This window comes from Gorilla gorilla, chromosome 5, assembly GCF_029281585.2.
Source record: "Gorilla gorilla gorilla isolate KB3781 chromosome 5, NHGRI_mGorGor1-v2.1_pri, whole genome shotgun sequence".
Taxonomy (NCBI): Eukaryota; Metazoa; Chordata; class Mammalia; order Primates; family Hominidae; genus Gorilla; species Gorilla gorilla.
The window spans coordinates 24,909,167-24,936,992 of NC_073229.2; the positions used below are offsets into that span (position 1 = coordinate 24,909,167).

At 39.9% G+C, this 27,826-nt stretch overlaps 1 protein-coding gene across 3 annotated transcripts; it reads right to left on the minus strand.

Annotated features, from left to right (window-relative positions):
• Positions 1 to 1,373: 1,373 nt before the first annotated feature.
• On the minus strand, positions 1,374 to 27,538 carry SSR1 (signal sequence receptor subunit 1). 3 transcript variants are annotated; one of them, XM_004043242.5, is made up of 8 exons: positions 26,816 to 27,146; positions 23,671 to 23,783; positions 17,298 to 17,385; positions 15,058 to 15,320; positions 12,524 to 12,600; positions 11,700 to 11,778; positions 9,201 to 9,294; positions 1,374 to 3,746 (listed from the first exon to the last, which is right to left on the minus strand). In XM_004043242.5, the coding sequence occupies exons 1-8, from the start codon at positions 26,892 to 26,894 to the stop codon at positions 3,679 to 3,681; spliced, it is 861 nt and encodes a 286-aa protein (XP_004043290.1). In that variant the 5' UTR covers positions 26,895 to 27,146; the 3' UTR covers positions 1,374 to 3,678. The 3 variants fall into 3 exon arrangements, with proteins under 3 accessions (XP_004043290.1, XP_055246759.1, XP_063563378.1); XM_055390784.2 differs by lacking the exon at positions 9,201 to 9,294 and having other exon boundaries at positions 26,816 to 27,208; XM_063707308.1 differs by lacking the exons at positions 1,374 to 3,746; positions 9,201 to 9,294 and adding an exon at positions 9,741 to 10,989 and having other exon boundaries at positions 26,816 to 27,538.
• Positions 27,539 to 27,826: the final 288 nt, after the last annotated feature.

A 27,826-nucleotide genomic window follows, 5' to 3' on the forward strand; every position in this document is an offset into this window, starting at 1 on the left:
ATGCAGCAAAGTGGTACCCAAACCTAAGAGCTATTATCCCTAAATAATTTCAAAATCTAAAAAAAAAACCTTAGAACCTCAGATGATATAATTAACATAAAAGCCCAGGTTTTTGTATAAATGAAAAGGGATAAAAATTCATACAAAATCCATTAGTAACATTCATAAGCACCCGAAATAAATTATTTAGATGTTTGCAAGTCAGCTGCAAGGTGTTCTTCCTCCTCAAATATCCTCTAAGGATGAGCTTATGGACAGATTAACTTAACAATGAAACCTAACATTCCACCAGTAAGAATCTTGTTTGTGTGTGAAGCTGCTTTTTACTAAGTTGGAGGTAAGAGTTCAAATTAGAGTTTTACTTAAGAAAATTGGGGCAAACATTGATTTTAGTTCTACAGCTATAAAATGATGCCATTCAAAAAGTGAACAGTGGGCCGGGCACAGTGGCTCACTCCTGTAATCCCAGCACACTTTGGGAGGCCAAGGTGGGCGTATCACCTGTGGTCAGGAGTTCAAGACCAGCCTGGCCAAATGGCGAAACCCCGTCTCTACTAAAAATGCAAAAATTAGGCAGGTGCGGTGATGGGCGCCTGTAATCCAAGCTACTCAGGAGGCTGAGACAGGGAGAACTGCTTGAACCCAGGAGGCAGAAGTTGCAGTGAGCCGAGATCGCACCACTGCACTCCAGCCTGGGTGACACAGAGACTCCGTCTCAGGGGGCAAAAAAAAAAAAAAAAAAGTACTATGGAAGTACTTAAGTACATCTGAAAATGTTTTTAAATTTAAACATCTAATTTGGGAACTAAAATACAGGGTCTAGTCTTGGCAAGAGATGGTATGTGTCACTGAGTTTTAAAAAATTATTTCAGTATTCAAATGCACAAACCAAGTCAATTTTCCTTCATATCAACGGTATGGATATCATTGTACAAGATGAATGCTATATATGAGGCTCGCCTATTACTATATTGATCTACTGTACCTCGAAAATAACACATCATTAAGTAAAGGTGGCAATGTTACATTACCACCATTTACTTCTCCCCAGCACAGCCATGATACAGTTCTAGGCTGATGTGCTACAAATGCACTTTTAAGGCAGTAGTTCTTCCATATTTTTTAAGGTCTAAATTTGCCTTTTCCTCTTATCAAAACCACATTTTCTGAAGTTACTTGAAGTTAAAAACCTTATTACTATCAAGTGAAGCTTCTTTTCTTCTGACTTCTACTTTACTCCTTCCCTGAGGCTTCTACTTCTGAGGTCCCATTTCCTTTTCCTCTCCTGGGACAATGCTTTAGAGGGCAGATTAGCCCTGAAAGTCACCAGCTATGTAAGACCATGAAGTAAATGAGGAAGCTATACAACCAAAGCGAGATCCATACTTTATGAACACATTATTCTCACACATCTGGGGACAGGTTTGATACACAAGATCCTTAAAGTCATTTTACATATTCTGAAACCAAGTTGTCCAAAAGATGAATTCTGAAAACATAGTTGGTGTAGCAAATGAATATATCAAAACAAAGAAAAACTTCATCCAAATATTTACATTTTAAAAAGACATTTAAAAAATAGGCTACTTATTAAGTGTGCTTGAACAAACCATGTGTGGAATTGAATTCCATTCATTACGGAGTTAGTTTCTGCTAAATACTTACTGATGCTAGAGCAGACCCCTGGCATCTGAGGATTTAAGAGTTCAACTGTTCTCAATCTATGCTAAAAAAAAAAAAAAAAAAAAAATGACAAATAATAAATTCTACATTTCCGAGGCACTAATTTGAACTTCAGAAGTGGGAGGGCTGATATGTAAGGCAAGTTATTTAGGAATGAGGAGGGCTGACAGCTGTAACTCAGTGTGGTTTTGCAACTGCCTACGTTAGTACCAGGTATTCCATAAAACTCTGTAGAGGCCATTTACATTTCGTAAATTCTGTAATTACACCTTACTGTATCATGCCCTAGTAGTTCCACAAACTTAGATATTCACAAAAATGTTTTGGAATATATTCCTTGGGAATGTGAAGGGTCTCCTATATTACATTAAACAAAAAACCATGCAGTTACTTAGAGCTCATAGAGCTTTCTCAAAATCAACTACTGATCGTAACAGCCCAATTAAAAACTCAAACACTTTATATTACAGATATAGAGTTTATAATCCAGCAATGCCAATATAGGTAATTTGATATCTTAGCCCCTATTTGCAAAGTGATTAACAATTATACAATAACTTCTATCTGCTTTGGCTCAGATGTTTAACTACTTAAACAGTTTGGAAAGACTTTTTTCTGTGTGTATTTCGTTTTGTTTTTTGTCTGTGTGGGCATGAGCATAGGGAGGTTATACTGAAAAGGAGAATGAAGAGGCCAGGAATTAAAGAGCCACTAAAATCTGACTTAACATTTTCTTATAAAATACATGTGGGAGAACATGGCTTAAAGACAAGAGGGGGAGAGCCTCTTAATTGTTCATACTATTTTACTTCACCCTCCATCCAGTCTGACAATAATGCCAAACTTAATTTACAATCTAGGGCAAGAGTAACTCTGTAAGAGGATTTTATGAAGTACAATTTAATTCTGGTTCCAGTCTCAAGCACTTAAGAACAATTTTTGGAATCTTTCAGATTAACTAAAAAGGTTGTATCAACAAGCAAAACTCCCAAAAGATTAGGTAAGAAAAAATTAGTTAACTGCTTTAAAAATATCCAACTCACTTTCTTCATTGATTAGGAGTAATTGGGAAATATCTCTGTCCTGATAACTTGGTTTTCTGCTTAGTGTGTGGACCAAGGCAACTTCTCTTTAAAAAGGATGCTTCTATTAAGGAGAAAAAAATTCTCTCTCAAAACAAAACAAAAAAACCTACACACAACTGAGTGAGTAGGTCTAAAATCACTCCAGAGCTACCTCTGGGTCAGAACTAGAGCAACAATGGACAACACAACACAATTTTCACAAATGTACTAGTTTCTTTTTGTTAAAAAAGGGGGTAGGATTAGGTTTTATATATTAAAGTCAGCAGAAATTTCATGTTTCACAATTTGTTGCCAGAGAGATCCCCAAATTCCTTGAAGCCACTGGGAAGTTTTCTGAAGATGCGCATTAAACAGCAGCAAAATACTGAAACAATTCTATTGCTAAAAAGCAGCTACTTCTGCTTCTGCCTTTAGAATACTAATTGTAATACAGTAACAACAACAAAATGCTAATTTGTGCCATCAATTGAAATTTGAGCTATTCCAAAAATTTTTTCTTTAAAACTGTTCAAGGCAGGACATCAATAATTATAGTGGGTAAATATTAACTGAGTTTTGGGGGAAAAAATCAGAAAATGTCAAAAAGGAAGAGACAACAGCATTATATTTAGTATTCTAAAGACTTGTTTCAGGTAGTTCAACAATGATTCTGGTAAGACCAACTGCTCACATACATACACACGCACACACATAGATTTTAATGGTTTAAAAAAAAACCAAATTTGTTACTTTAGAAAAATGAATGCAGTGCATTTTCAGCAATATTATCGCCACAGACTCTGATTGCTCAGTCCACACACAAGTAGGAGTTGCCTTCTATGGTGACATGGCTTCTCTGCACTAATTCCCATCAGGCCGAAAAATATTAGGGCAGGTTAAGTAAAGACCGAATTGTTGCACAAAGGAACATTTACTCATCAGATCCCACTGATCTCTTCTGTGCCCGTTTCCTGGGCAACCTTCTTGGTGAAGCTTTATCTGGAAGAAAAGAGAAAGTTTTAAGCTTGCCTATTATAAGTACATTGAATTCAAAAGACATGTTAAAAAGTATTTACCTTCAACTTTACCACTAAGTTACACACACACATGGGTGAATACCATCTCATAATGAATGCCTCCTATCTAGCTCTAGGTTTTAAAAACAATCTTTAACATAATCCTTCAAGAGGTAACTCCAATTAAAATGAAAGTGTTTTGCAATTAGGGTGGGTAAGAGATTTAAACTTGGTTATTGTACTGCTGAAGACACCATGCAAAATCTTCAATTCTATAACTTAACCAAGTTTATACATGCATAAGTAAACACTTAAAAACTGCTGATTTTGTATTTACAAATGCAGTCATGCAGTTTGCATAATTTTTCAATTTCATAAATTCACCTGGAATAAGCAGCAGAATAAAGGAAATCAGTATTTCAATGCTAAAACAATTCTATGCACACAAGCTGTATCTCCCATATGTTAGATTCTCAGTAGGGTCTATTTAACAGAAAATACATTTGTGGTGGGTTCTTCTACTTCCATTTGGTAAGAGGTGTCATTTATAAGTTTCCTCAACAAGTGAAAGGCTGGATGTATGTACCTTCCCTCTATTATTGTCTTGTCTTACTTTCTGGGGGGTACTTTACATATTAGGAAGATTTTAGAGTAAGTTAGAAATTACTTGTATAATTGTTTTTGTATTGATTTTGATTGATTTTGCATTCATTGATTTCGTATTGATTTTTTTTGGTATGTTTGTATACTGTAGAGTAAGTTAGAAATAAAAATCATTTTTTCCAGTTAAAAAAAGTGAAGGGCTAGAAAGTGATTTTCACCAAAACATGGGGCTTATCTGTAAGCATTTCATAAAATGGAAAAAAACAAATCTGTTCAAAAGATCTCCCACCCCCCCAAATTATGAGATCACCATGCCTAGAAAATGTGTAAATGTTTATCAAGAATATTTATTTTTTTTGAGACAGAGTCTCACTCTGTCGCCCAGGCTGGAGTGCAGTGGCACGATCTCCGCTCTCCACCTCCTGGGTTTAAGCCATTTTCGTGCCTCAGCCTCCCAAGTAGCTGGGATTACAGGCACACACCATCACACCTGGCCCAGCCAAGAATATTTAAAGACTACACATTTTGCTTCAAAGAAATCTCCTTAAGATTAAGGGCTAAGGCCAGGCACAGTGGCTCATGCCTCTGTAATCCCAGCACTTTGGGAGGCTGAGGCAGGCAGATCATTTGAGGTCAGGAGTTCAAGACCAGCCTGGCCAACATGATGAAATCCCATCTCTACTAAACTATAAAAATTAGCCAGGTGTGGCAGTACACGCCTGTGATCTCAGCTACTTGGAAGGCTAAGGCAGGAGAATCACTTGAACCCAGGGGCCAGAGGTTGCAGTGAGCCGAGATCACACCACTGCACTGCAGCCTGGGCAACAGATCAAGACTCCGTGTCTCAGAAAAATAAAAAAAGTTAAGGGCTAAAATATTAAGACAGAGCCTACATATCACAGGAAAACTGCCCTCACTTTTCAAGTGTGAAAAAAACCCAGAAAACTGCTCTCACTACTTCATTAAGTAGGTTACTAATGGATGGTTTCAGGGGCTCTTCAACTTACCTAAAACTGAGCTGTGAGTACAGACAAATGTTTCTGATGAAGAAAGTCTACAACTTTTATCAGATTTTCAAAAAGGTTAGACTAGGAACTACTGCCCTTACAGACGACCAATCTCTAAATAACTTTTTCACATAAGCAGTATGCTGAACATAGTCTTTTGAGGATTCAAAAAGTACTCTAGGATTTAACAGCCATCTGTGTGAGCATCACTGTTATATGCAGATGTGAGCTGGGCATGGTGGCTCACACCTATAATCCCAGCACTTTGGGTGGCTGAGGTGGACAGATCACTTGAGCCTGTAAGTTCAAGACCAGCCTGGGCAACATGGTGAAACCCCCTCCCTACAACAAATATAAAAATTCAGCTGGGCATGGTGGTGTGCGTCTGTAGTCCCAGTTATTTGGGAGGCTGAGGTCGGCGGATTGAGCCCAGGAGGTCGAGGATGCAGTGAGCCACGATCACGTAACTGCACTCCAGCCTGGGTGACAGAGTGAGATCCTGTCTCAAAAGAAAAAAAAAACAAGATGTGTAGCTCCCATGACTTGAGCTACCACTGATGCTATATGTCCCAATGTTTCCAAATCTTGATTCACTTGTGCTCTGAAACAGAACTTTCAAATGTTTCCTGGACATCCTTATCTGGGAGTCCCAAAGGTTTTTCACACTCAGCATAGCTAATCCAAACACATCTCTCCTCATCCTTCCATGCTTCTCTTTCCTAGATTATGGGACATTAATGGGATCAGCTTTCACCCAGTTGCCTAAGTTCAGAATGCTCTTTCATTCCTCCCTCACTAACACATCCAGTCATAAAAAACCCCATCTACTCCACCTGTGAAACATCCTTCTACTCCCTTTTACTCCCATCACCACTGCCTCAGCTTAGGCCCCAGTGACTTCTGTGCTTTACTGAAATCACGGAACTGGTAACCCTGCTTCCAGCAGCTCCTTTGCAGTCCTCCACAAAGTGATCCTAATTTTTTCTTTCTTTTCTTTTTTTTCTCTTAGAGATGGGAGACTTGCTATGTGGCCGAGGCTGGATTCGAACTTCTGGGCTCAAGCAATCCTCCTGCCTTAACATTTCCAGTAGCTGAGACTACATGTGCACACCACCATGCCCAGCTTACCATAATTTTTAAAACACAATTGTAATTCCTCTCCTTTAAAGTGGCTCTCTTTGACCTAGGAGTAAAAGTTGTTAGCATAGCTCATAAAACCTTAAAGACTCCTTCTCACCCAACCTTTCAAGACTCGGGTCTAGTGCTGACCTCCTCCTGTGCTCTTGTTACTTTGAACCCACCTTTCATAAAGCAACTGCTATACTGCAATATGACAGCTAGCTCACAGAAAGAGACAGCTAGCTCACAGAAAGCAGTAGAGAAAACAATTTAAAAATGGAAAAGGACCTGAACAGCCAATTCACAGGAAAAGAAACCCTAGCCAATACAGTCATCTCTATTATCTGCAGGAAATTAGTTCCAGGACTACTCCCCCACGGCAACCCCACCCAAATCCAGGCATACTGAAGTCCCGCTGTCAGCACTGAGGAACCGGTGGATACAAAAAGCCTTCCCTGTACTTAGGTTTGGTATCCTGCAAAAACTGTGATTTCCTTTTTTTTTTTTTAAATAGATTTTATTTTACTATTATTTCAATAGTTTTGAGGGACAGATGGTGTTTGGCTACATGGGTAAGTTCTTTAGTGGTGACTTCTGAGATTCTGGTGCACCCATCACCCAAGCTGTGTATACTATAACCAATGTGTAGTCTTTTGTCCCTCACTCCCCTCCTACCCTTCCCCGAGTCCCAAAAGTCCATTATATCATTCTTATGCCTCTGCGTCCTCAGAGCTTAGCTCCTCAATGATTTCCTTTCCTCCCCACCCCCACCTTTTTTTTTTGAGACAGAGTCTCACTGTCACTCAGGCTGGAGTGCAGTGGAACCATCGTGGAGTGATCACGGACCTACCAGGCTCAAGCAATCCTCCCACCTCAGCCTAGGCACACGTCAACACATGTATTTTTTCTTTCATTCTTTGTAGAGATGGGGTCTCACTATGTTGCCAAGGCTAGTCTCAAACTCCTGGGCTCAGGCGATCCTCCTGCCTCAGCCTCCCAAAGTGCTGGGATTACAGGTGCGAACCACCACGCCTGGCCAAATATTGTATTTTTTATCTGCGTTTGGTTGCAGATGTGGAACCCACCAATATACCGAGGGTCAATTATATTGAAAAAATCTGTATATAAAGTGAAACCCAAGCAGTTCAAACCTGTGTCTTTCAAGGGTCAACTATGAATATGTATAAAGGAGCTGAACCTCATTCTTAAAGAAATGCAAATGAAACAGTAAGACACTCATTTTGTATCATACCGACAGATTAAATAGGCAATATTGTGCATGGTTGAGAACATAAATTGGCACTACCTTTTTTTCCCCCTTTTAGGAGGGAAATGGGGTCCCTTCCATAAAAATTCAGTGTATTTAATCTTAGACCTAGTTACTCTACCTTTAAGAAGTTATCCTATAAATTTATATATAAGAATATTCATTACAGTATCATCTGTAGGAGTGAAAAAATAAAAGTAACCAATATCCTTCCAATACAGAACAGGTTTAATCTATCATGACATACATATATATATAAAATAATATTGTCTAGTTGTTACAAACAGTTTAGTAAATATTTATGTAGTTACTAAAAAGAGACATCCAAGGTATGAAAACTGAAGTTGTAGACTGCATGATGCAATCTGAACTAAATACTCACATAAAAACAACAGGCGTATATGCTTATAGATATATAGAAATTAATGGAAAATATAAACATAATACCATTTATGAAAAATAGGGCCGGGCGTGGTGGCTCACGCCTGTAATCCCAGGACTTTGGGAGGCCGAGGCTAGCGGATCACTTGAGGTCAGGAGGTCGAAGCCAGCCAGGCCAACATGGTGAAACCCTGTCTCTACTAAAAATACAAAAAAAATTAGCCGGGCGTGGTGGCACCTGCCTGTAATCCCAGCTACTTGGGAAGCTGAGGCAGGAGAATCACTCGAACCCAGGAGGCGGAGGTAGCAGTGAGCCAAGACCGCGCCACTGCACTCCAGCCTGGGCGACAGAGCAAGATTCCATCTCAAATAAATAAATAAATAAATAGGATTAATGAAGTCAGGAACTGACTTATTTTTTTCACTTCTGTACTATTTAATTTTTTATAATGAGGCTGTATTGCTTTTATAATAAACATTTTTAAAATGTCCTACAATTGAAGAAACATTTCTATATTCTTTTATAAAGATTAGTATTTTAACTGAATATGTAATAAAACTGAAATGTATCTGTAAAATAAATTGTCGGGTAATATTTTAGGTTTATTCTTTCAAGTTATACTGGGTAGTTTTTCTAATAAAATGTAGTAAGAAAAATTGTTCCATTACTCATTAAACTTGATGTAAAATATTTACGTGCTATTTAAGAGCCCCCAATACTCTAGCAAAAACCATTAAAAAAATTAAATGCCTCACCTCTTCTACTCTGCACTGAAGCAACAGAAAGAAAAGAGACAGGAAATGGATTAGGAACACAGAAAATTCACACATTCATAAATAAGCTGCAGATCTGGAAGAATTTCCAAATTAAAGCATAAGAAGACTACACACTGAATAAACCTTTAAGGTCTTAATTAATCACTACACTAGATTCTACACAAGTAATGGAAAAGATGAATGTTAAATAGTACTGAAAAAGTTTTTTTTTTAAACTAAATCTAAGGTATTTAATTTCCAATTAAGAGAAAAACTTCCCAGCCGAGTCTGTAAGACTACTTACTGATTTGATTCAATGTTTCCTGAGGAATCCAACTCATGTCAACATCATTCTGACTTGATGTACCCATTTCTACTTTCTGTATTGGTCTCTTACGCTAAAAGAACATAAAGACATATTTTAAAGGAGTTCCATTATACCATTTACTTAATATTTTTTAAAAAAGAGTTGAGGCCTTGCTATGTTGCCCAGGCTGCCTGGAACTCCTGGGCTCAAGCAATCCTCCTGCCTGAGCCTCCCAAGTAGCTGGGACTACAGGCACATACTATCATGACCAGCTGTTTACTCTAATTTTTAAAACACCTATCAAATTACTTAATTTAAATATCTTGGTAAACAAGTTATATTCTCTTCTAGTCTTCCTAGAACATACTTCTACTCAAATACTTTATTAAAGGGAAGGAGAAAATCATGTCTAGTACTGATGATAAAGAATAAATCTTCATTCACATTTATTTTCAGGCCTTAAAGACCTTTCCCCTTGCTATAAAGGTTCATGTTACTGTACCATTGGTGGACCACATAAGAGTATCTATTTATACAATGACTTTATTTCCCTTTAGGAATCAAATTGTAATCAAAGAATAAATTTATTTCTATATTCAACAAAATTCAGGATAACTGCTGATATGTTACATGCAGGCAGTTTCTGCATCGTAAGCTAAATACAATTAAACAGTTGGCACAGACAAAACAAAACGAAACCATAAAATCTCATTAAGCTAACCACCTCAATTTAAGAACTTCAAACTTTCTCCCTAGAGTATTTACAGCAAAACTGCTAGAAAGTAAAAATGACTCATTTAGCCTTGCTTTAAAGAAAACCCCAAGAAACCAACAAACCTCAGTTTATCTACATAAGAAACAGTATTAATTATATAATCCGTAAGTTAGAACCTAAGTACATGGAGAGATAACTTAAAAATAGTTTCATTTAAATGGAAGAAAAATGGAGATGCAGTTATACCTAATATACAAATTTACAGCAAAAATTCCAACCATTATGACAATGAGGCAAAGCGAGTTTTAGAAATTAACATTTAAACACAAAGTATTTCTCTTTTAAAGAGAAAGAGCTTATTAATAACATTCATTGTTAATATAGATTTGACTGCCTGACTTAAGGCTTAATAAATAATCGCCAAAATGATTAGCAACTGTTTAGGGTCTAATGAGTTATATTAACATATTTGATAAAATTGTTTATATTTTCCCACTGAGAGAAACAGTATAGGTTTTGTTTTTGTAGGCTGGAGGGAAGGAAAGGAGGAGGGTGAGTGAGGGAAGGAAAGGAGGAGGGTGAATGAGGGAATGGGGAAGAGGAGGGAAATAAGGATGTGGGTAGGGAATGAATCCAGAGTGAGAACCATGATCGTGGCAGACCCTAGGTGTTACCATTTTATTACTCTAACCACAAAAACAGAATTTTGACTGATAGAACAAAATGTATTAGTTCTTTTCCAATGAAAGGACTTGTTTATTAATTAAGGATTGTTTCTATAATTAAGAGTATTAACGAAGGCTGAGTGTGGTGGCTCATGCCTACAATTCCAACACTTTGGGAAACCAACATGAGAGGACAGCTTGAGCCCAGGAGTTCAAGACCAGCCTGGGCAACATGGCGAAACCCTGTCTCTACAAAACATACAAAAATTAGCTGGGTGTGGTGGCGTGCACCTGTAGTTCGACTACTCAGGAAGATGAGGTGGGAGGATGACTTGAGCCCCGAAGGCGGAGGTTGCAGTAAGCCAAGATTGTGCCTCTGCACTCCATCCTGGATGACAGAGCCAGACTGTCTCAAAAAAAAAAAAAAAAAAAGAATATTAAAGAAAATATAAAAGCTAGGTTACTTGCAGATAAAATAGCATACCCATTAAAAAGTATAGTAAACAGAACAATAAAATCTGAGTTTAGGGAATAAAAATTCTAGCATTAAGAGCTACAATACCAATCCAAAGGTAAAGATCACTCTGGAGGGCACAAAGGACAATAATTGTATGTGTGTATGAAAGTCTAAATGAGGCCAGGTGCAGTGGCTCACACCTGTAATCCCAACACTTTGGGAGGCCAAGGTGGGCAGATTGCTCGAGTTCAGGAGTTTGAGACCAGCCTGGGCATATGGCAAAACCCTGCCTCTACAAAAAATTTTAAAATTAGCGGGGTGTGGTGGCATACACCTATGGTCCCAGCTAACCGGGAGGCTGAGTTGAGAGGATCACTTGAGCCCAGGAGGTTGAGGCCACAATGAGCTAAGATCACACCACTGCACACTCCAGTCTTGGGTGACAAAGTAGGACTCTGTCTCCAGAAAAAAAAAGAAAGTAAGTTTAAATGAATCAATTTACATATCTAAGGCTTCAGGTTTTATTTTAAAAAGGTACAACAAAGTTCTAAGTATACAAACCCACAGTGACAGTATGAGGCCGAAGAACTAGATTGTGCTTAACTTAGTACTTAACAACTTTAGAAACACGGCTGTAAGAGGTGTTCATCCATAATTACCTTTCTAGATTCTAGGAGTTGATGAAGGCCAACAATAACCAGAAGCCCAAGACCAGCAAGGAACATATACATAAAGATTCTGGTACAAAAGGAGAAAATATGAACTGTCTTTAATTCAGAGGAAATACCACGGCTAATTACAACTATAATTATAACACATGACAGAAGCTTTCCAAATAACTTGTGGCGAAAAGGAATAAAATGCTTTGTATTCAACTTAAATCCAGGCAGTTAAGTTTTATAAATTACCTTTAAGAGCAATTAGTCAATTAAAAAAAACTCTATGATTGAAAATAGAATTACAATTTATGCTCTATTCAAAAGCTCGGTTTATAAAATAATTGCATTAGCTTTCATCTCCCTGGAATATTACATTATTTTGCACAATCCAATTTAAAAATTACCTTAAGTGAATTATATATAAGTTTAGAGTAAAAAAAGATTCATCATTCAGAAAGAACACTTACATTTTTCAAGATAAAATCTTCTAACTTATGTTTTCAATAGTAATTTCAGAGGCACGAGACTTAGTTTAGGCTGGTGAACAGTTTATAAGCATGAGGTAGAAAATTTAGATGAGAGGAAGGACAGAAAGCCAATACTAACTTTTAAAGAGATTCTTCCATCAGTTTCAACTATCTTTCCTAATTTGACTTTTATAGTTATAAGAATCATCTGAAGTATGAATGAATATCGTGAGGATTTCACCAAATCTATACAGTTCATTCCATCGTCAACATCTAAAACAATGCTGAAACAGAGCAAGCTTTCCAGTCTTACTTTACGAGCAAAATCAAGATCTACATACTACAATTTTCACTTACGTTTCTCCATCTAACCCATCCTCTCTTTCAATAACTGTAACTGTTTGATTGAAGACTGCATCTTGGAATACATTGCCCTGTTTAAGAAAATAAAATAATCAGAAAAATCCAAATGCAATAAAGGAAGTAAAACATGTAACATTACTTAAAACAGTTACTCTAACAGATTGAATATAGCCTTCCCATCACTTAGAAGACTCAACAAATTCATATGTAACTGCAATATTCCGTGGCAGGGACTCAACATTGTTATTTTCTCACATAAAATAAAAAGTCTCTGGGCCAGGTGAGATGGCGTATGCCTGTGGTCCCAGGTACTCGGGGGCTGAGGCAGGAGGACTGCTTGTACCCAGGACTTGTGAGTCCAGCCTAGCAAACATAGCGAGATCCACACCCCTTAAAAAAAAGTCACCAACTTTGCTAAAGTTGTCCCCTGAATTTTCTTCTGGGGTAGGGGTGGTGGTGTGAGGACCCAGAGAGTAAAATAAAAATGAGATAAAATGTGCAGAAAGAAACAAAGCTCACAGCATTCTTACGCCAACAAGCTTTACCTTCTGTTGTTTGCAATCCTTCAAAACAAGGAAGGAAGAGTACAGCGGCAGCTGCAGAAGCAGGTCATTTTAAGAACTAGATCGGAACAAAAGTTAAATTCATGTTCTAAAATGACAGTGGTGCCGGGTGCGGTGGCTCACACCTGTAATCTCAGCACTTTGGCAGGCCAACCGAGGCAGATCACCTGAGATCAGGAGTTCAAGACCAGCCTGGCCAACATGGAGAAACCCACTCTCTACTAAAAGTACAAAATTAGCCGGGTATGGTTGCGCATGCCTGTAATCACAGCTACTCAGGAGGCTGAGGCAGGAGAAACACTTGTGCCGGAAGGCAGAGGTTGCGGTGAGCCGAGATCACTCCAGCCTGGGCAACAAGAGCGAAACTCCCATCTCAAAAAAAAAAAAAAGACAGTGGGCTGGAAACCAATTTCTTCATAATAAATGGGATGGTCACTTTAGGTATGAAAATATTTTTATGTTGTGGTCTTGAAATAATTTTATCAGTTCACAATTTCAGTTTTCAAATGCATTAGACTCACTGGGGCAATACATAGCTATTCTTCACAAAGGTAGTACATTGTCAAAACTGTCACTTATTGCTAAACTGTAATTATGTAAGTTTTACTTCAAGATCCTTCAATTTGCATTCCTCTATTGATAATTTCAGGAATAATACACAGATTAAAAAAAACGTGGTACAGGTGAATTTAAAAGAAGGAACTAAAACTACATATATACCTGTTGGATTAAATTTTATTCTACTCAAAAACAAGCTAAAATCAGTAATTCTTTAAGCTACTTAACTATAGAGTTAAGTAATAACTGTAAGTTATTATTTTGAGGACAGGATGAAAATACTTCCTTTTCTCTACTAAGTAATCAGAAAAAACAAAACTTGATTGCAGCACTAGAAATTTAACTCAGACATAAGGTAAACATGTTAACACCAGGGTAATGAAAAGGTTGAATTAGCTTCCAAGAGAAAATAAAATTTCCTTGTCTGAAAACTTTTTGACAGAGGAATGGTTTAGACGTGCTCTCATTTAGAGGACCTATTTCTACTAGGGTTCTCTCATTCAGTCATTGATGACTGATATATAGTATACATTATAAAAATCATAAGGCATCAGAGCTTATATTAGGACATTTGGTTCCCCTAAATCAAAAAGTAAATGATAAACCTTGCTGCTGAAACTACATTGAAAATATATGGTTCTATTTTATCTATGAGTACATAAAATGATGGGAAAACAGTTACAGACAGTCTTTAAATTTACAAACAGAAGTAGTAAAATGGGCAAAATGCAAGCAACAAAAGGAGGTACAAAACAAATTATTTGACAGATCTTTTATTCTTTTTTTGAGATGGAGTCTCACTCCGTGGCCCAGGCTGGAGTACAATGGTGCGATCTCAGCTCACCGCCAACCTCCGCCTCCCAGGTTCAAGTGATTCTCCTGCCTCAGCCTCCCGAGTAGCTGGGATTACAGGCGCCTGCCACCATGCCCAGCTAATTTTTGGTTGGCCAGGCTGGTCTCGAACTCCTGACCTCAGGTGATCCACCCACCTCAGCTTCCCAAAGTGCTGAGATTACAGGTGTGAGCCACCGTACCCAGCAACAGATCTTAACATCTGAATAAGCTGTAGACTCCATTGTGTGTCTTACTGCTCCTTTTCCCATTAAGATCCAGCTCACAGCTTTACTTACATCTCCATCTTCACTTCCACTCCCACACAATAGCACCTTATTCCCCTTATCTCTAGTATGCATCACTTATCAGCATGTTCTAGTGCCTGTTTTCATATGCCTCCCCCACTGGATTAGACTTGAAGAAGAAACGTGCAATTTATCTTTGCTTCCCTGGTGGCTATCACAGGTTCAACCACAAAACAGGCAACTGAATGAACAGATATATTCTATTAAACAACATCACCGTCCCCATCCATCTCTAACTTAAACAAAAAGAAGGTTTAGAGGATCTTACGTTCAAATCTTTGTAGTTCAGATTGATGACCAAACCAAATGGTCGTCCGCCCATGGGCTCTGCAGGAATGAAAGAGTACTCAAAAGTTGCCTGTCTCTGGGGTGGCACTACAGTGTTCAGAGGAAGAGCTGTGAAATTCTGGATATAAAACTGGTAGTCCTGAGGATAACGGAATGAGGCATCTAAGGATTCAACAATAAAATCTTCTGTACCCTTGTTGGTAAAGCCTACCAGGAACTTCACAATGTTATTTGCTGGAAAATCTGAGAAACAAAAGAGACAAGAAAATTAGAACACATGGAAAGAGCACAAAATATTTAAAAAGGCATTACTAATGGATTCTGGCACCCTTTCATGCGGACTTTGGTGTCAGAATCCCTTCCAATAGAGCACTCCAGTCACCCACTAACTAGAAACTGATTCAAGTTGCTGTATAGGCTGAAACCCTTTTGTCTGTACGCTAGCACTCCCACATAAGCATTCAAATAAGCGTCTCAATTTCAGACCAGATCACATCCAAATCATGTGGTAAAAAAGAGTTGCGTATTTTTGGCAGTGAAATAATCAAGCAGCAGGGTTACACGTGTGTTGGTGAAGTCACCTTCACCTCCAGCTTAGTGTTATCTGTGCAGGTAAATAGAGAGAAGAATGAAGAAAAGATAAAGTCCAAGAGTTTCATCTGAAAACTAGCATCTGTTAGAACATAAAAATTAATCAGGCAATCCCAATCCACATTAAGCAATTAATCAAAATGCAAATTTGAAGGTTAAGACCCAAGGATGTAGCTACAAAAATGGAAGAAAAAAAGCATAATAAAATTATACTTCCTACAGGCATAAAGTTCAAAAGCACATGAGAATAAAACAGAAAATGTAAGAAGACCAAGAAAATTCATAACTTTCAATATTAAGTCTTCAATAATTATACGGTAGTCTACAAAGCTGAGTTTCACTGAGTACAGCACAGGCTGTGGGGCCAACAGATCTAGGTCTGGATCCTGTGTTCTCCAATCTATTTATGAACCGGGAGCCCTGACCAGTTTCTTCTCCAAACTTCACTTCGACAATGACTACGCTCAGTGGGTTTGTCAGAACTAAATAATACATGCCAAGTATTGAGAATATAGCCCTCAATAAATTATCAGCCATAATTATTTTCTTTTAATAAAACCTAGGCACTGGCCGGGTGTGTTGGCTCACAACTGTAATCCCAGTACTTCAGGAGGCAGAGGCGGGCGGATCATGAGGTGGAGATTGAGACCATCCTGGCCAACATGGTGAAACCCCATCCCTACTAAAAATACAAAAATTAGCTGGGCGTGATGGAGCGTGCCTGTAGTCTCGGCTACTCAGGAGGCTGAGTCAGGAGAATCACTTGAACCTGGGAGGCAGAGGTTGCAGTGGGCTGAGATCACACCATTGCAATGCAGCCTGGCAACAGAGCAAGACTCCATCTCAAAAAACAAACAAACAAAAAAACCTAGGCTCTAACCTAGACCATATTGGAAAAATTAAGTATCTCATTAATGGTTAACACTCAAAATGTGACAAAGGGCCAGGCGCGGTGGCTCATGCCTGTAATTCCAGCACTTTGGAAGGCTGAGACGGACAGATCACGAGGTCAGGAGTTCGAGACCAGCCCGACCAACATGGTGAAACCCTGTCTCTACTAAAAATACAAAAAATTAGCCAGGCGTGGTGGCACGTGCCTGTAATCCCAGCCACTAGGGAGGCTGAGGCAGGAGAATCGCTTGAAACCGGCAGGCCTCGGAGGTTGCAGTGAGCCGAGATCATACCACTGCACTCCAGCCTGGGTGACAGAGCGAGACTACATTTAAAAAAAAAAAAAAAAGAAAGACAAAGTTACTTTGCTGTGGCAGTTTAAAAAAGTTTTAAAACATCATCTTTCTCAGGAGGCTGAGGCAGGAAAATCTATTAAACCTGGGAGGTGAAGGTTGCAGTGAGTCGAGAGGGGGCCACTGCTCTCCAGCCTGGGTGACAGTGCCAGACCCTGTCTCAAAAACAAAATCTTTGAAAAGGACAGTCAATTTCTAGTTAAACTAGGTAGTATTTATTTTATTTTTTCCCCTTGGTTTATTTTTTATTGTGTCTATATCACCTACGTATTCCCTTTAAATGCCAACAATATTACTTTACAGATATGGGTATTCAGATATATATGAACAAGCTCGTCGTTTTAAAATGCCCACATCTGAATTAAAACTAATACTTCTGTATTACCTTCTCCTTTTACAAACAGTATAGTTGTATCTGCACTCGGTGAAGCTTCAGGTTCACCAGACACATCTTCTTCCTCTTTATCTTCTACCTAAGAAAAAGAACAATTAAGAGGAGATTACTATGGGAGAAAAAAAAAACATTATTTAAAAATAAAGATTTGGCTGGGCACAGTGGCTCACGCTTATAATCCCAGCACTTTAAGAGGCCGAGGCAGGCAGATCACCTGAAGTCAGGAGCTCGAGACCAGCCTGGCCAACATGGCGAAACCCCGTTCTCTACTAAAAATACAAAAATTAGCCAGGTGTGGTGGCACGTGCCTGTAATCCCAGCTACTCGGGAGGCTAAGGCAGGAGAATCGCTTGAACCCGGGAGGTAGAGGTTGCATGAGCTGAGATTGCCCCAATGCGAGACTCCGACTCAAAAAAAAGAAATAAAGACTTCACTTTATGTTAGGAAGAAATATTGCTTCTCTACAGCTTTGCTGGGATTAGCAATAAGAATTTCATCATACCTCATTAATTAAAACAGAACTTTTGGAGCAGTGCCTCTTGAACAGTAATGTGCCTACCAATTCTTTGGGGACATTGCAGATCTAATTCAGGTCTAGGGCAAAGCCTATCATTCTCTTTCTAACAAGCACCCAGAAAATGCCAAAGCTGCTGGTATTCAGACCATATTGTGAACTCCAAGGTTCTAGAACAGAGCTTGGTAAACTTTTTCTGTAAATGGCCAAATAGCAAATATGGCCTTGCAGACCATAAAGCCTCTCTTGCAACTATTCAACTCAACTCTGGGGCTACTGTGTGAAAGCAGCCTCAGACAATATGTAAATGAATGGGGATCGCTAGATGTGGCTTGCAACCACATTATGTCCACCCCTGCTCTCAAGTACCTTGTTAACAGCCTACAGAGATTTCCATTCTAATTAACAAAATTTTCCTGTGAGGATCAGTCACATAATTTTGAAGGAAAAAAAAAAGTGTGACCAGAGATCTTCCTGGGGTGATAGAAACGTCCTAAAACTGAATTTATGTTGCAGAACTTGGTAAATTTACTAAGTGTATGTTTAAAACAGATGAATTTTATGATACGTAAACTGTATCTCAACAAATTTTTTTAAAATGTGAACAAATTTTATTTAAAACTTTAAACACAGTGCAGCATCATTTCTCCAGGCATCAATATGGATTAGAGACAGTCACAACTTTGAAGTATCCAGACTTAATAAATTGAGATGCTTCAGGATGCCATTGTTTATTGGCATTTAACTTTTCACTTACATAAAATACTCCTTCCTCCAATAGATAAAACTTGTCAAGAGCAAAGATTATCTCATAATTTTAAAATCCTCCACCATCCAGCTCATGCACTTAAGAGAGAGTGCACTCAAACACACTTGTTCAATGACTGTGAAACTGTGTTGTAAGTTATATTTTAAGTATCGTTAATGATTTCATTCATTTAGTAAGAGTAAGTTTCTATTCTGAGAAAAGAGACCCATAAGTAGGAAAAGAGAACAGAGACAGAGAGGCTGAAACCATAAATGACAGGGATAGACAGGAACAGGGTATATTTCAGCAAGAGAAATCCCTGATATCTGATTAATGTTGGTTTTGGAATAAAAACAAACGGAAGAAGTAACAAGACAACAGCTTGAATCACTGGAGCCATATCAAAACAATAAAGAGTTTATGGAGATAGGACACATGGCAAAAGATTTGGACACATAAAATGTGAAGTACTTATGGAGCATTCAGATGAAACTATCCTGTGAAGAGCTGGAAAAGAGCTACAACAGGATAACAACGGAAAACAAGGAATTAGGCAATTAGGTTGCTGGTGACCTTAGCAATACTAGTTTTACTAGATATATGGGACCAGACCATGATAGAGAATAAATGTGAAGTGAGCAGAAGAGAAAAGCTGTCCCTGTTTCTTTCAAGAAGCCACCGGTGTTGGTAAAGATAAGTGGGTGCAGCAAATGTGGATGAACAGTATAAGCACACGTGTGGCTTAACAGAATCAAATCACTGAGGAGGATTAATGCCTGACGTTACAAAAGGAAAGAATAATGTAACAAAATTCCGCAGGAAGAGATGAACACAGGTGGAAGGGTTAGCCTTAGAAGAGAACAAGGACAACTCATTATTAAGAAGAAAATGCAGAACGATGGGTGAATAATATATTTGGAAGTAGAAAATACAAAATCTGATAGAGTTCATGCTTGATGGCCTTCTTCACTTTCTGACACTGAAGGCAATGTTGCTGCCAAGACTGAAAACTCATTTAGGGATTTAAACATGGCAAATGTTTGGAACACTGATTTCCACAAACTAAGTAACTCATTTATCTTACAGCTATTCAGCATGTAAGATGTATAACGCTTAGTATCTGCTACCCGGTAAAACTCCAAAATATTTCAGCTATTGCAAACAATCTCCAGAGGACAGTATAGAAATTGGTGGTACTGCTTGCCTACAGGGAGATGACTTCATGGCTGGAAGGCACGCAAGGGAAACTTTTCATCATATATTCTGTACCTTGTAAGTTCTGAGCCATTTGAATATATCATCTATTTTAAATAACTTTTTTTTTTTTTTTTTGAGACGGAGTCTCGCTCTGTTGCCCAGGCTGGAGTGTAGTGGAGTATAGTGCCCAGGCACGATCTCAGCTCACTGTAAGCTCTGCCTCCCAGGTTCACGCCATTCTCCTGCCTCAGCCTCCCAAGAAGCTGGGACTACAGGTGTCCGCCACCACACCTGGCAGATTTTTTTGTATTTTTAGTAGAGACAGGGTTTCACCATGTTAGCCAGGATGGTCTTGATCTCCTGACCTCGTGATCCACCCGCCTCAGCCTCCCAAAGTGCTGGGATTACAGGCGTGAGCCACCGCACCCGGCTAAATAATTTTTTTTAAGTTAGCTAGTGTTATTACTACTACAGCTCTTGTTTTAATAAAAATAAAAACAAAAACCTCTCTCATTTCTATGGGGAGGACAAAAAAAACCTTTCAGGAATGATGGCAAGGTCCATTGCGACCCAGTTTTATAGAGTAAAAGAATAATCAATGGGTTAGAAAAGCCCAAGGTGACTAGGCCACGCGCAGTGGCTCATGCCTGTAATCCCAGCACTTCAAGAGGCCGAGGCGGGCGGATCACGAGGTCAGGAGATCGAGACCATCCTGGCTAACACGGTGAAACCCCGTCTCTACTAAAAATACAAAAAATTAGCCCGGTGTGGTGGCGGGCGCCTATAATCCCAGCTACTCGGGAGACTGAGGCAGGAGACTGACGTGAACCCGGGAGGTGGAGCTTGCAGTGAGCAGAGATCCACGCCACTGCACTCCAGCCTGGGCAACAGAGCAAGACTCTGTCTGGGTGGTGGGGGAAAGCCCAAGGTGACTTAAAAAAAAAAAAAAGGTTTGCCCTCAAAAATTCTAAACCAATAACCTGTGTCTAAACCAGCTGTTGATATCTTAGATCTTACGAAAAACCCTCTTTTCCTTCACTTGACTCCAGGACACTGGCCCAGTGGCAAAGGATCCTTCCATATCTCCCAATTCCTTGATGCCTTGGCAGCTGAGTATAGGGTGATAAAGAAATCTTGTGAACAGCAGCAGTAGGTGAACTTTCTAGCTCATTCAGTTCTGGAGGTGACTTCTGTAGCAGCCTTGCCTTTGAGGGCCCATCTTTCTTAGACAGTCTACACACAAGCCTACCCCTGCTGGTGTGGTCTAGTACAACGGAAGGTAATACTTTTCCTGCCTTTCTATTTCAATCTACCTTAATTATTTTCTGATTTGAGATAAGTAACAAAGCAGAGGGTACTAACACTTCTGTACTAATTGGCCAGGGTAGAAAGTGGATAATCAGAGTTGCTCTTTTTCCTCTAATGGTTCTCAAGACAGGAGAAATTAAGATATGGAAAAGTTCTGGTCAACGACACAAGGCTATCAAGGATCTAACAGTTCCCTTCTCTACTCCCTACCCTCTACTTATTTATTTAATTTTTTTTAGAGACAGGGTCTGACTCTATCACCCAGGCTGGAGTGCAGTGACACACTCATAGCTCACTGTAACACTGAACTCCTGGGCTCAAGTGATCCTCCTGCCTCAACAGTTAGGATTACAGGCACAAGCCACCAGACTCAGCTAATTTTTTTAGTAGAGATGGTGTCACACTATTTTGGCCAGGCAGTCTCAAACTCCTGGGCTCAAGTGATCCTCCTGTCCTGGCCTCCCAAAGTGCTGGGATTACAGGCGTGCCTCACGGCGTTCAGCATCTCTCTTCTACCCTCTTCCTCCACAATAAGTACATTCTAGTGCCAGAGAGCACAAATAATTTCATATAATTGGTAACAACGATATAATTCATCCATAAATTTCAGTACATGCCCAAACTTCAGTGCCCCAAATACCATCTTTAATCCTAAATTCCTAGATGGATTCCCTTCCAACCATCACTCTAAGTTATCTTACCACAACTAGTCAAATATTTATTAACAACAATGCAGCAGAAATGTATTAATCTAGTTAAAGCTATTCACTTAATGCAGGCTGGGTTGAAGACGTGGAGTCTTAACATAAACCCTAAAGGTATGTGTATACATACATATGAAAGGCTTGACTCATAGATAATCAGTAAGGAGTTCCTAAAGAGGGGGAAATTAGGAGAGTTCACAAATTACTAGGGACATCCTATCCAGATAAAACAGTAGGTGCAGAAGCATAAAAATGATAACTCAAAAACACCAATAAAATAGCAACAGATTTGCTTAGTTGGAAGACATATTCCATAAAAATGAAAGTAAGTCAAAAAAGAAGCAGAAATCTATATATAAGAATAAATATTTTGATACTGAAATAAGAAAATAGGGAACTAGTGGTTTAATTTTGAAGGAAATGACAAAATCTGGAATCATGAGAGGTTCCAGGTTCAAGTATGACACGAAAATAGAAAGAAAAAAAGCTGTGTAGGATGGATTATAGTCGTTCCGGAGAGGAAATAAAATTAACTAGATGCATGCTGCAATGATCCCAATTCCAGCCCAATATTCTTACTGTTGTATTACATAGTAAACATTTCAGAGCTGAAGAACTTTTAAGAGGTCTTCTCTAACCCCCTTATTCTTCACCAGATATATTTTACATACTGTTTGTTGTCTGCTTCTCACCCCCTGCCATTAAAACACATATAACGGCCCCAAAAACAAAGTCTGAAAGAGCAGAGAAAATATCTGGTTTGCCCACCCAGCACCAAGAACAGTGCCTGGCACATAAGGATTCAGAAATAAAACAAGCAAGCAAAAAGAATAAAAACAGAGTAAAAGCAAGCAAGCAAAAAAGAAACTGAGACCCACAGAGATAAGTCAGAAAAGTAAGCAGCAGGTATTCCAAATCTATGAAACCATGAGGTCCAGTGCTATTTCTACTATGTTGTTACCCTTCTAGACTCATGTGACCACGATCCTGAATTGTTAACTATTTCATGTCTCCTTCCCTGTTCCAGAAAATACTTATGCTCTGTTCTCAATGACTGGTGCCTATTCTCCCAACTTCAATTCACTTTGATCACATTAACAAACCTCTGAAAGTTGGGATTTTAAATTTTTGTATAAGGATAAGCTCTAGGCCAGGTGTGGTGGCTCATGCCCATAATCCCAGTGCCTTCAGAGTCTGAGGCATGAGGATCATCACTTGAGCCCAGAAGTTTCAGACTAGCCTGGGCAACATAGCAAGACCCTGTCTCTACAAAAAAAAAAATTACAAAAATTAGCCGGGCTTGTTGGGGCATGATGGTAGTCCTAGCTACTCAGGAGGCTGAGGCAAGAGGATCACTTGAGCCCAGGAGTTCGAGGCTGCAGTGAGCTATGCTCATGCCACTGCACTCCAGCCTGGGGAACACAGCAAGTCTCTGTCTCTAAAAATAAATAAGTAAGGATAAATTCTAGATGTACTATTGATACGGTTTTGCTGTGTCCCCAGCCAAATCTCATCTTGAAGTGTAGTTCCCATAATCTGCACATCGTGGGAGGAACCTGGTGGGAGGTAAATGAATCACGGGGACGGTTACCTCCATGCTGTTCTCGTGAAAGTGAGTTCTCATAAGATCTGATGGTTTTTATAAGGGGCTTTCCCCACCCTTTGCTCTGCACTTCTCCTTGCTGTCACCTTGTGAAGAAGGACATGTTTGCTTCCACTTCTGCCATGATGGTAAGTTTCCCGAGGCCTCCCCAGTCATGCTGAACTGTGGGTCAATGAAACCTTTTTCCTTTATAAATTACCCAGTCTTGGGTATGTCTTTATTAGCGGCATGAGAACAGATTAATACAATTACAAACATTTTACATATATTAAATAGTATGTAACACTAACCAAATCTGTGGGTTCATCTTCTTCTACCTCAGCTTCATCATCTTCATCCTCAATTATGGAATCTTCTACTGTTTCTTCATCCTCTGTAAGATCTTGTGCCACTGCTAACGAGCCTAATGATAAAATACAGAGAAAGCAGTTACCCTTTACTCTGAAATACTAATTTCTTTTTTTAACATCAGGTATAGGCAAAAAAACTTCCCTTGGACTAACAGAATCTCCCAGTTCACCTGAATGATGCCAATTACAATGCACTGAAGAATATTTATATTTTATTTTACTAGTAGTCTTAACAACTGCATATCAATTTTTTTTTTTTTTTTTTTTTTTTTTTTTGTTAAGAGTCAGGGTCTTGCTCTGATGCCTAGGTTGGGAGTACAGTTGTGCAGTCATAGCTCACTGCAGCCTCGAACTCCTGGGCCCAAGTGATCCTTCCACCTCAGCTTCCTGGGTAGCTAGGACTAGAGGCGTGAACCACTGTTCCCTGCCTTCCATGTTATTTTTCATGGGAAATGTGGTTTAACTTCAAAAAGTGCCCAACAGATGGAAAAATGAATGGCACAAACTAAAGATGCCTTGAAGCACAAAGAACTTCAAGCAACTTTGTTAAGCAAATTAAGGAAAATAATTTTTTGCAAAGATAAGAAACTTCTAAATGTAATCCCTGTCATTAACCATACAAAGCAAACTAAACAACCCCCATGTTTAAAAGAAAACAGCATTCTTGGCCGGCGCGGTGGCTCACGCCTGTAATCCCAGCACTTTACAAGGCTGAGGCGGGTGAATTACTTGAGGCCAGGAGTTCAAGACCAGCCTGGCCAATACAGAGAAACCCCGCCTCTACTGAAAATGCAAAAATTAGCTGGGTGTGGTGGCACACACCTGTGGTTCCAGCTACTCCAGAGGCTGAGGCAGGAGAATCGCTTGAACCCAGGAGGCAGAAGTTGCAGTGAGCCGAGATTGCACCACTGCACTCCAGCCTGGGCGACACAGCAAGACACCGTCTCAAAAAAATAAAAATAAAAAAATAAAGCATTCTTAAGTTCTAATGTTCTATGTAGGAAACACTGTTATCAGAGGTGACTACAGCTGAAACTCTTAGAACTTGATAGTTTGTAAGCCAAGGAACAAATATCTGTAATCATATCCATGGTAAAAACTGGCTTGCATGAAAAACATTGTTTAGTAAAAACTGTATTGGTAGCTTCAGGGTTGATAGCAAAGAAAGAATCCAATTATTTTTGCATGTGGCTTCAAACATGTTTTAAGATATTTTTTCTCAAACTTAGTGTTACAAAGTACAGGTATAATGCAAAAAAAAGGTAAATCACAGTTTTACAGACAATAGTACTCTAAGTAAATCACATTATATCTATTTCAGGCAAGACCATAAAAAGAATTTCAAAGTTCTAGTGTCTTCCAACATCTCTCAGAAAAAATGATGATGTGGCAATTCTGCGGATAAAAAACATGGGAAGGGAAGCGTGTTTTTACCCAGGAGAAACAGTTAAGGACCATGCATTTGCAGTCTTTTCCATGTCTTTAAGTTCTCACTGGCTGCTAAGATTTATTGCAAAATATTAAAGAACACTGAACCATGCATTATGAACTAAAGAGATTTCACTGCCTGCTGAACAAAGCCTAAAATAGTGCATTCATAACTTACAAGTCCTTTTCAAAAACCAGTAAGAAAAATACCATGTCTGATATAGTAATTTAAAGTCGTGATTAAATTTGAGCACTTTAGAATATAAAGGTCTTTCATAAATATTAAACAATTTTATTATTTTAATGTTAACCAGTAACAATTTTGTCCCCATGAAGTCTAACAGTCTTCATTCAACTGGAAAAACCGAACAAACACAAAAACCGTTACTCACAAAAAATGTTTACAAGATATTAATTCAGTTTAGATAATGAATTGATGCTTCTTGAAAGTTTTTACAACTTGAAAACAGTTATAAATAGTTCTAAAACTAAAACTACATTTGTCAAGTTTTCTTTTAAAAAGCTTAAAGAGTACCAGCAAACGACTCCTAAAAGAATCTTGTTAAACCTGCAGATGAACTCATTAACAGTTGTTTAATTCTCCCACTTGGTTTTCTAGCCATTAAACAGAAGCCAGTCACTTCACTTTTCATCGCAAAACAACTCGTGAATACCTGTCACTACCGTTAAGACACACAGCTTGCTTAAACTTACAGAATGAAAGGGAATTCTAGTTGCTTAGTCAGACTAATTATTTCACTTTACAAATTAGAAAGTCGAAGTTCATGACAAAACCTGTGCAGGAAGTCAAGTTGCCATATTTTTATATTCTGCTAAGTTATTTTCACACTTAACTGCTGGGTTAATTGTTGAAAGAATAAATCTATGTATTAAAAACACTCGAAGTAGGCCACATTTTTTCAGCACAATACGATGCTTCCACAAACAAAAAATTGTTCCATGGAAAGAAAAGGAGAGGAAGAAGGCAGAAGGGAGACATCCCACAGGGATTCTTCAGTCTGCCTGGCAGCAGGGGCGGATAACGGGGGTGACGATGGGGTAGTTTTTCTGAAATCAAGCCTCCTAGTAACACATACGGGTCAAGCAGGGCGTGAACAAGGCAGATGACCATTGAACAAGACACTCTGATGGCTTAGATGTGTAGAAAACAAGGGTTTTGGCAAATGAATGAAGACGGACTCCCGGCGTGGAAGCTAAAGACACGTCAGCCCTGAGCGCGAGGGGCTGGGGGTGGAGCGGAGCCGGAGGCGGCCAAAAGAACAGCCCGGCTGCGGCGCGCTCGGAGAGCAGCCGTGTCCAGCGCCTCCTCCTGTGGCCGAGGACCCTCCAGTTCTGGCCGCTCCTGCAGGCGAGGGTCCAGGGCAAGAGGAGCAAGCCCAGCCCTCGGCCGGCCACGAAGCAAGGTCGCCCGGGCACGGCCCCGCGCTCCGCGTGCAAGGGGCAGGCCGCAGCGGGGTCTCCAGCGCCCGCGGGGACCCCTGCTGCTACGAGCCTAGGCTTGGGGAGAGGGCGGAGAGAGGCCAGCGGGGTGGACGCGGACCCCAGGACCCGGAGCGGCCACCGCCTCCAACTTCAAACTTGCCATCACTGGCATCTCCTTCCTGGCCATCCCCTCCGCACACTCCCCTAGCCTCACCTTTGGGGCCGCCTCGGAACAAGACAGTGGCAGGGAATACGAGTAAGAGAAGCAGCAGCAAGCGGGGGAGGAGTCTCATGGCGCTGCGGGTCCAGTGTCCAGTTTCCGTCGGCTAAGGCTCTCGGCGGCTCCGGCGGTAATGGCGTTACTCTTCATCCGGGCTCCGGGCAGCGAGGGGCGGGACACGTACCACGCACGGGCCTTTGCCACGCCCCTCCCCGGACCAGGGAACGCCGCCGACGTGGCTGCTCAGCGCAGAGAGGTGGGGAGAGCAGGCCACCGGGAAGTCACGTGGCCGGCTGCTGCCTCTTTTTGGCTCCCGCGAGAGTCCGCCTTCCGCCGCAGTTGCGACCCGGCAGCTTGCGGTTAGCAGTTCTTTCCGCCCAGTTCTTTACTCCCAATTAATTAGCATTGTCAGTGGTTACTTTATCTGAATGACGATCCTCTTGATAACGGCGGTGTAAGGAACATGAGCTGCCTTTATGTGGCATTTAAAAGCAAAAAATTTTGTTGGAAGAGAGGACATTGTTCAAAGGAAAAACCATGAAAATACACAGTGGAAAATCTTTGTCCCCTGTCTGCCCACACCCTCTCCCATGGTTAAGTAATGACAATTCTTATTTTTTTTTTTTTTGAGACGAAGTCTTGCTCTGTCGCCCAGGCCAGAATTCAGTGGCACTATCTCTGTTCACCGCAACCTCCGCCTCCCGGGTTCAAGCGATTCTCCTGCCTCAGCCTCCTAAGCAGCTGGGACTACAGGCGCGCACCACTACGCCTGGCTAATTTTTGTATTTTTACTAGAGACGGGGGTTTCACCATGTTGGCCAGACTAATCTCAAACTCCTGACCTCAGGTGATCCACCCGCCTGGGTCTCTCAAAGTGCTGGGATTACAGGTGTGAGCCACTGCGCCTGGCCAGCAATTCTTAAATTCGTATATGACATTCCAGAATTATAAGTCACCTAAACAGTGTTTTGGTATGTAGTCAGCATTTGTAACTATACAATAGGT

Coding starts and splice junctions, on each gene's coding strand:
- SSR1 (XM_063707308.1), bottom strand. CDS start 26,894: ATGAGACTCCTCCCCCGCTTGCTGCTGCTTCTCTTACTCGTATTCCCT. Junction 23,784..26,815: donor GTTCCGAGGCGGCCCCAAAG/GTGAGGCTAGGG, acceptor TTTTATCATTAG/GCTCGTTAGCAGTGGCACAA. Junction 17,386..23,670: donor AAGATGAACCCACAGATTTG/GTTAGTGTTACA, acceptor TCTTTTTCTTAG/GTAGAAGATAAAGAGGAAGA.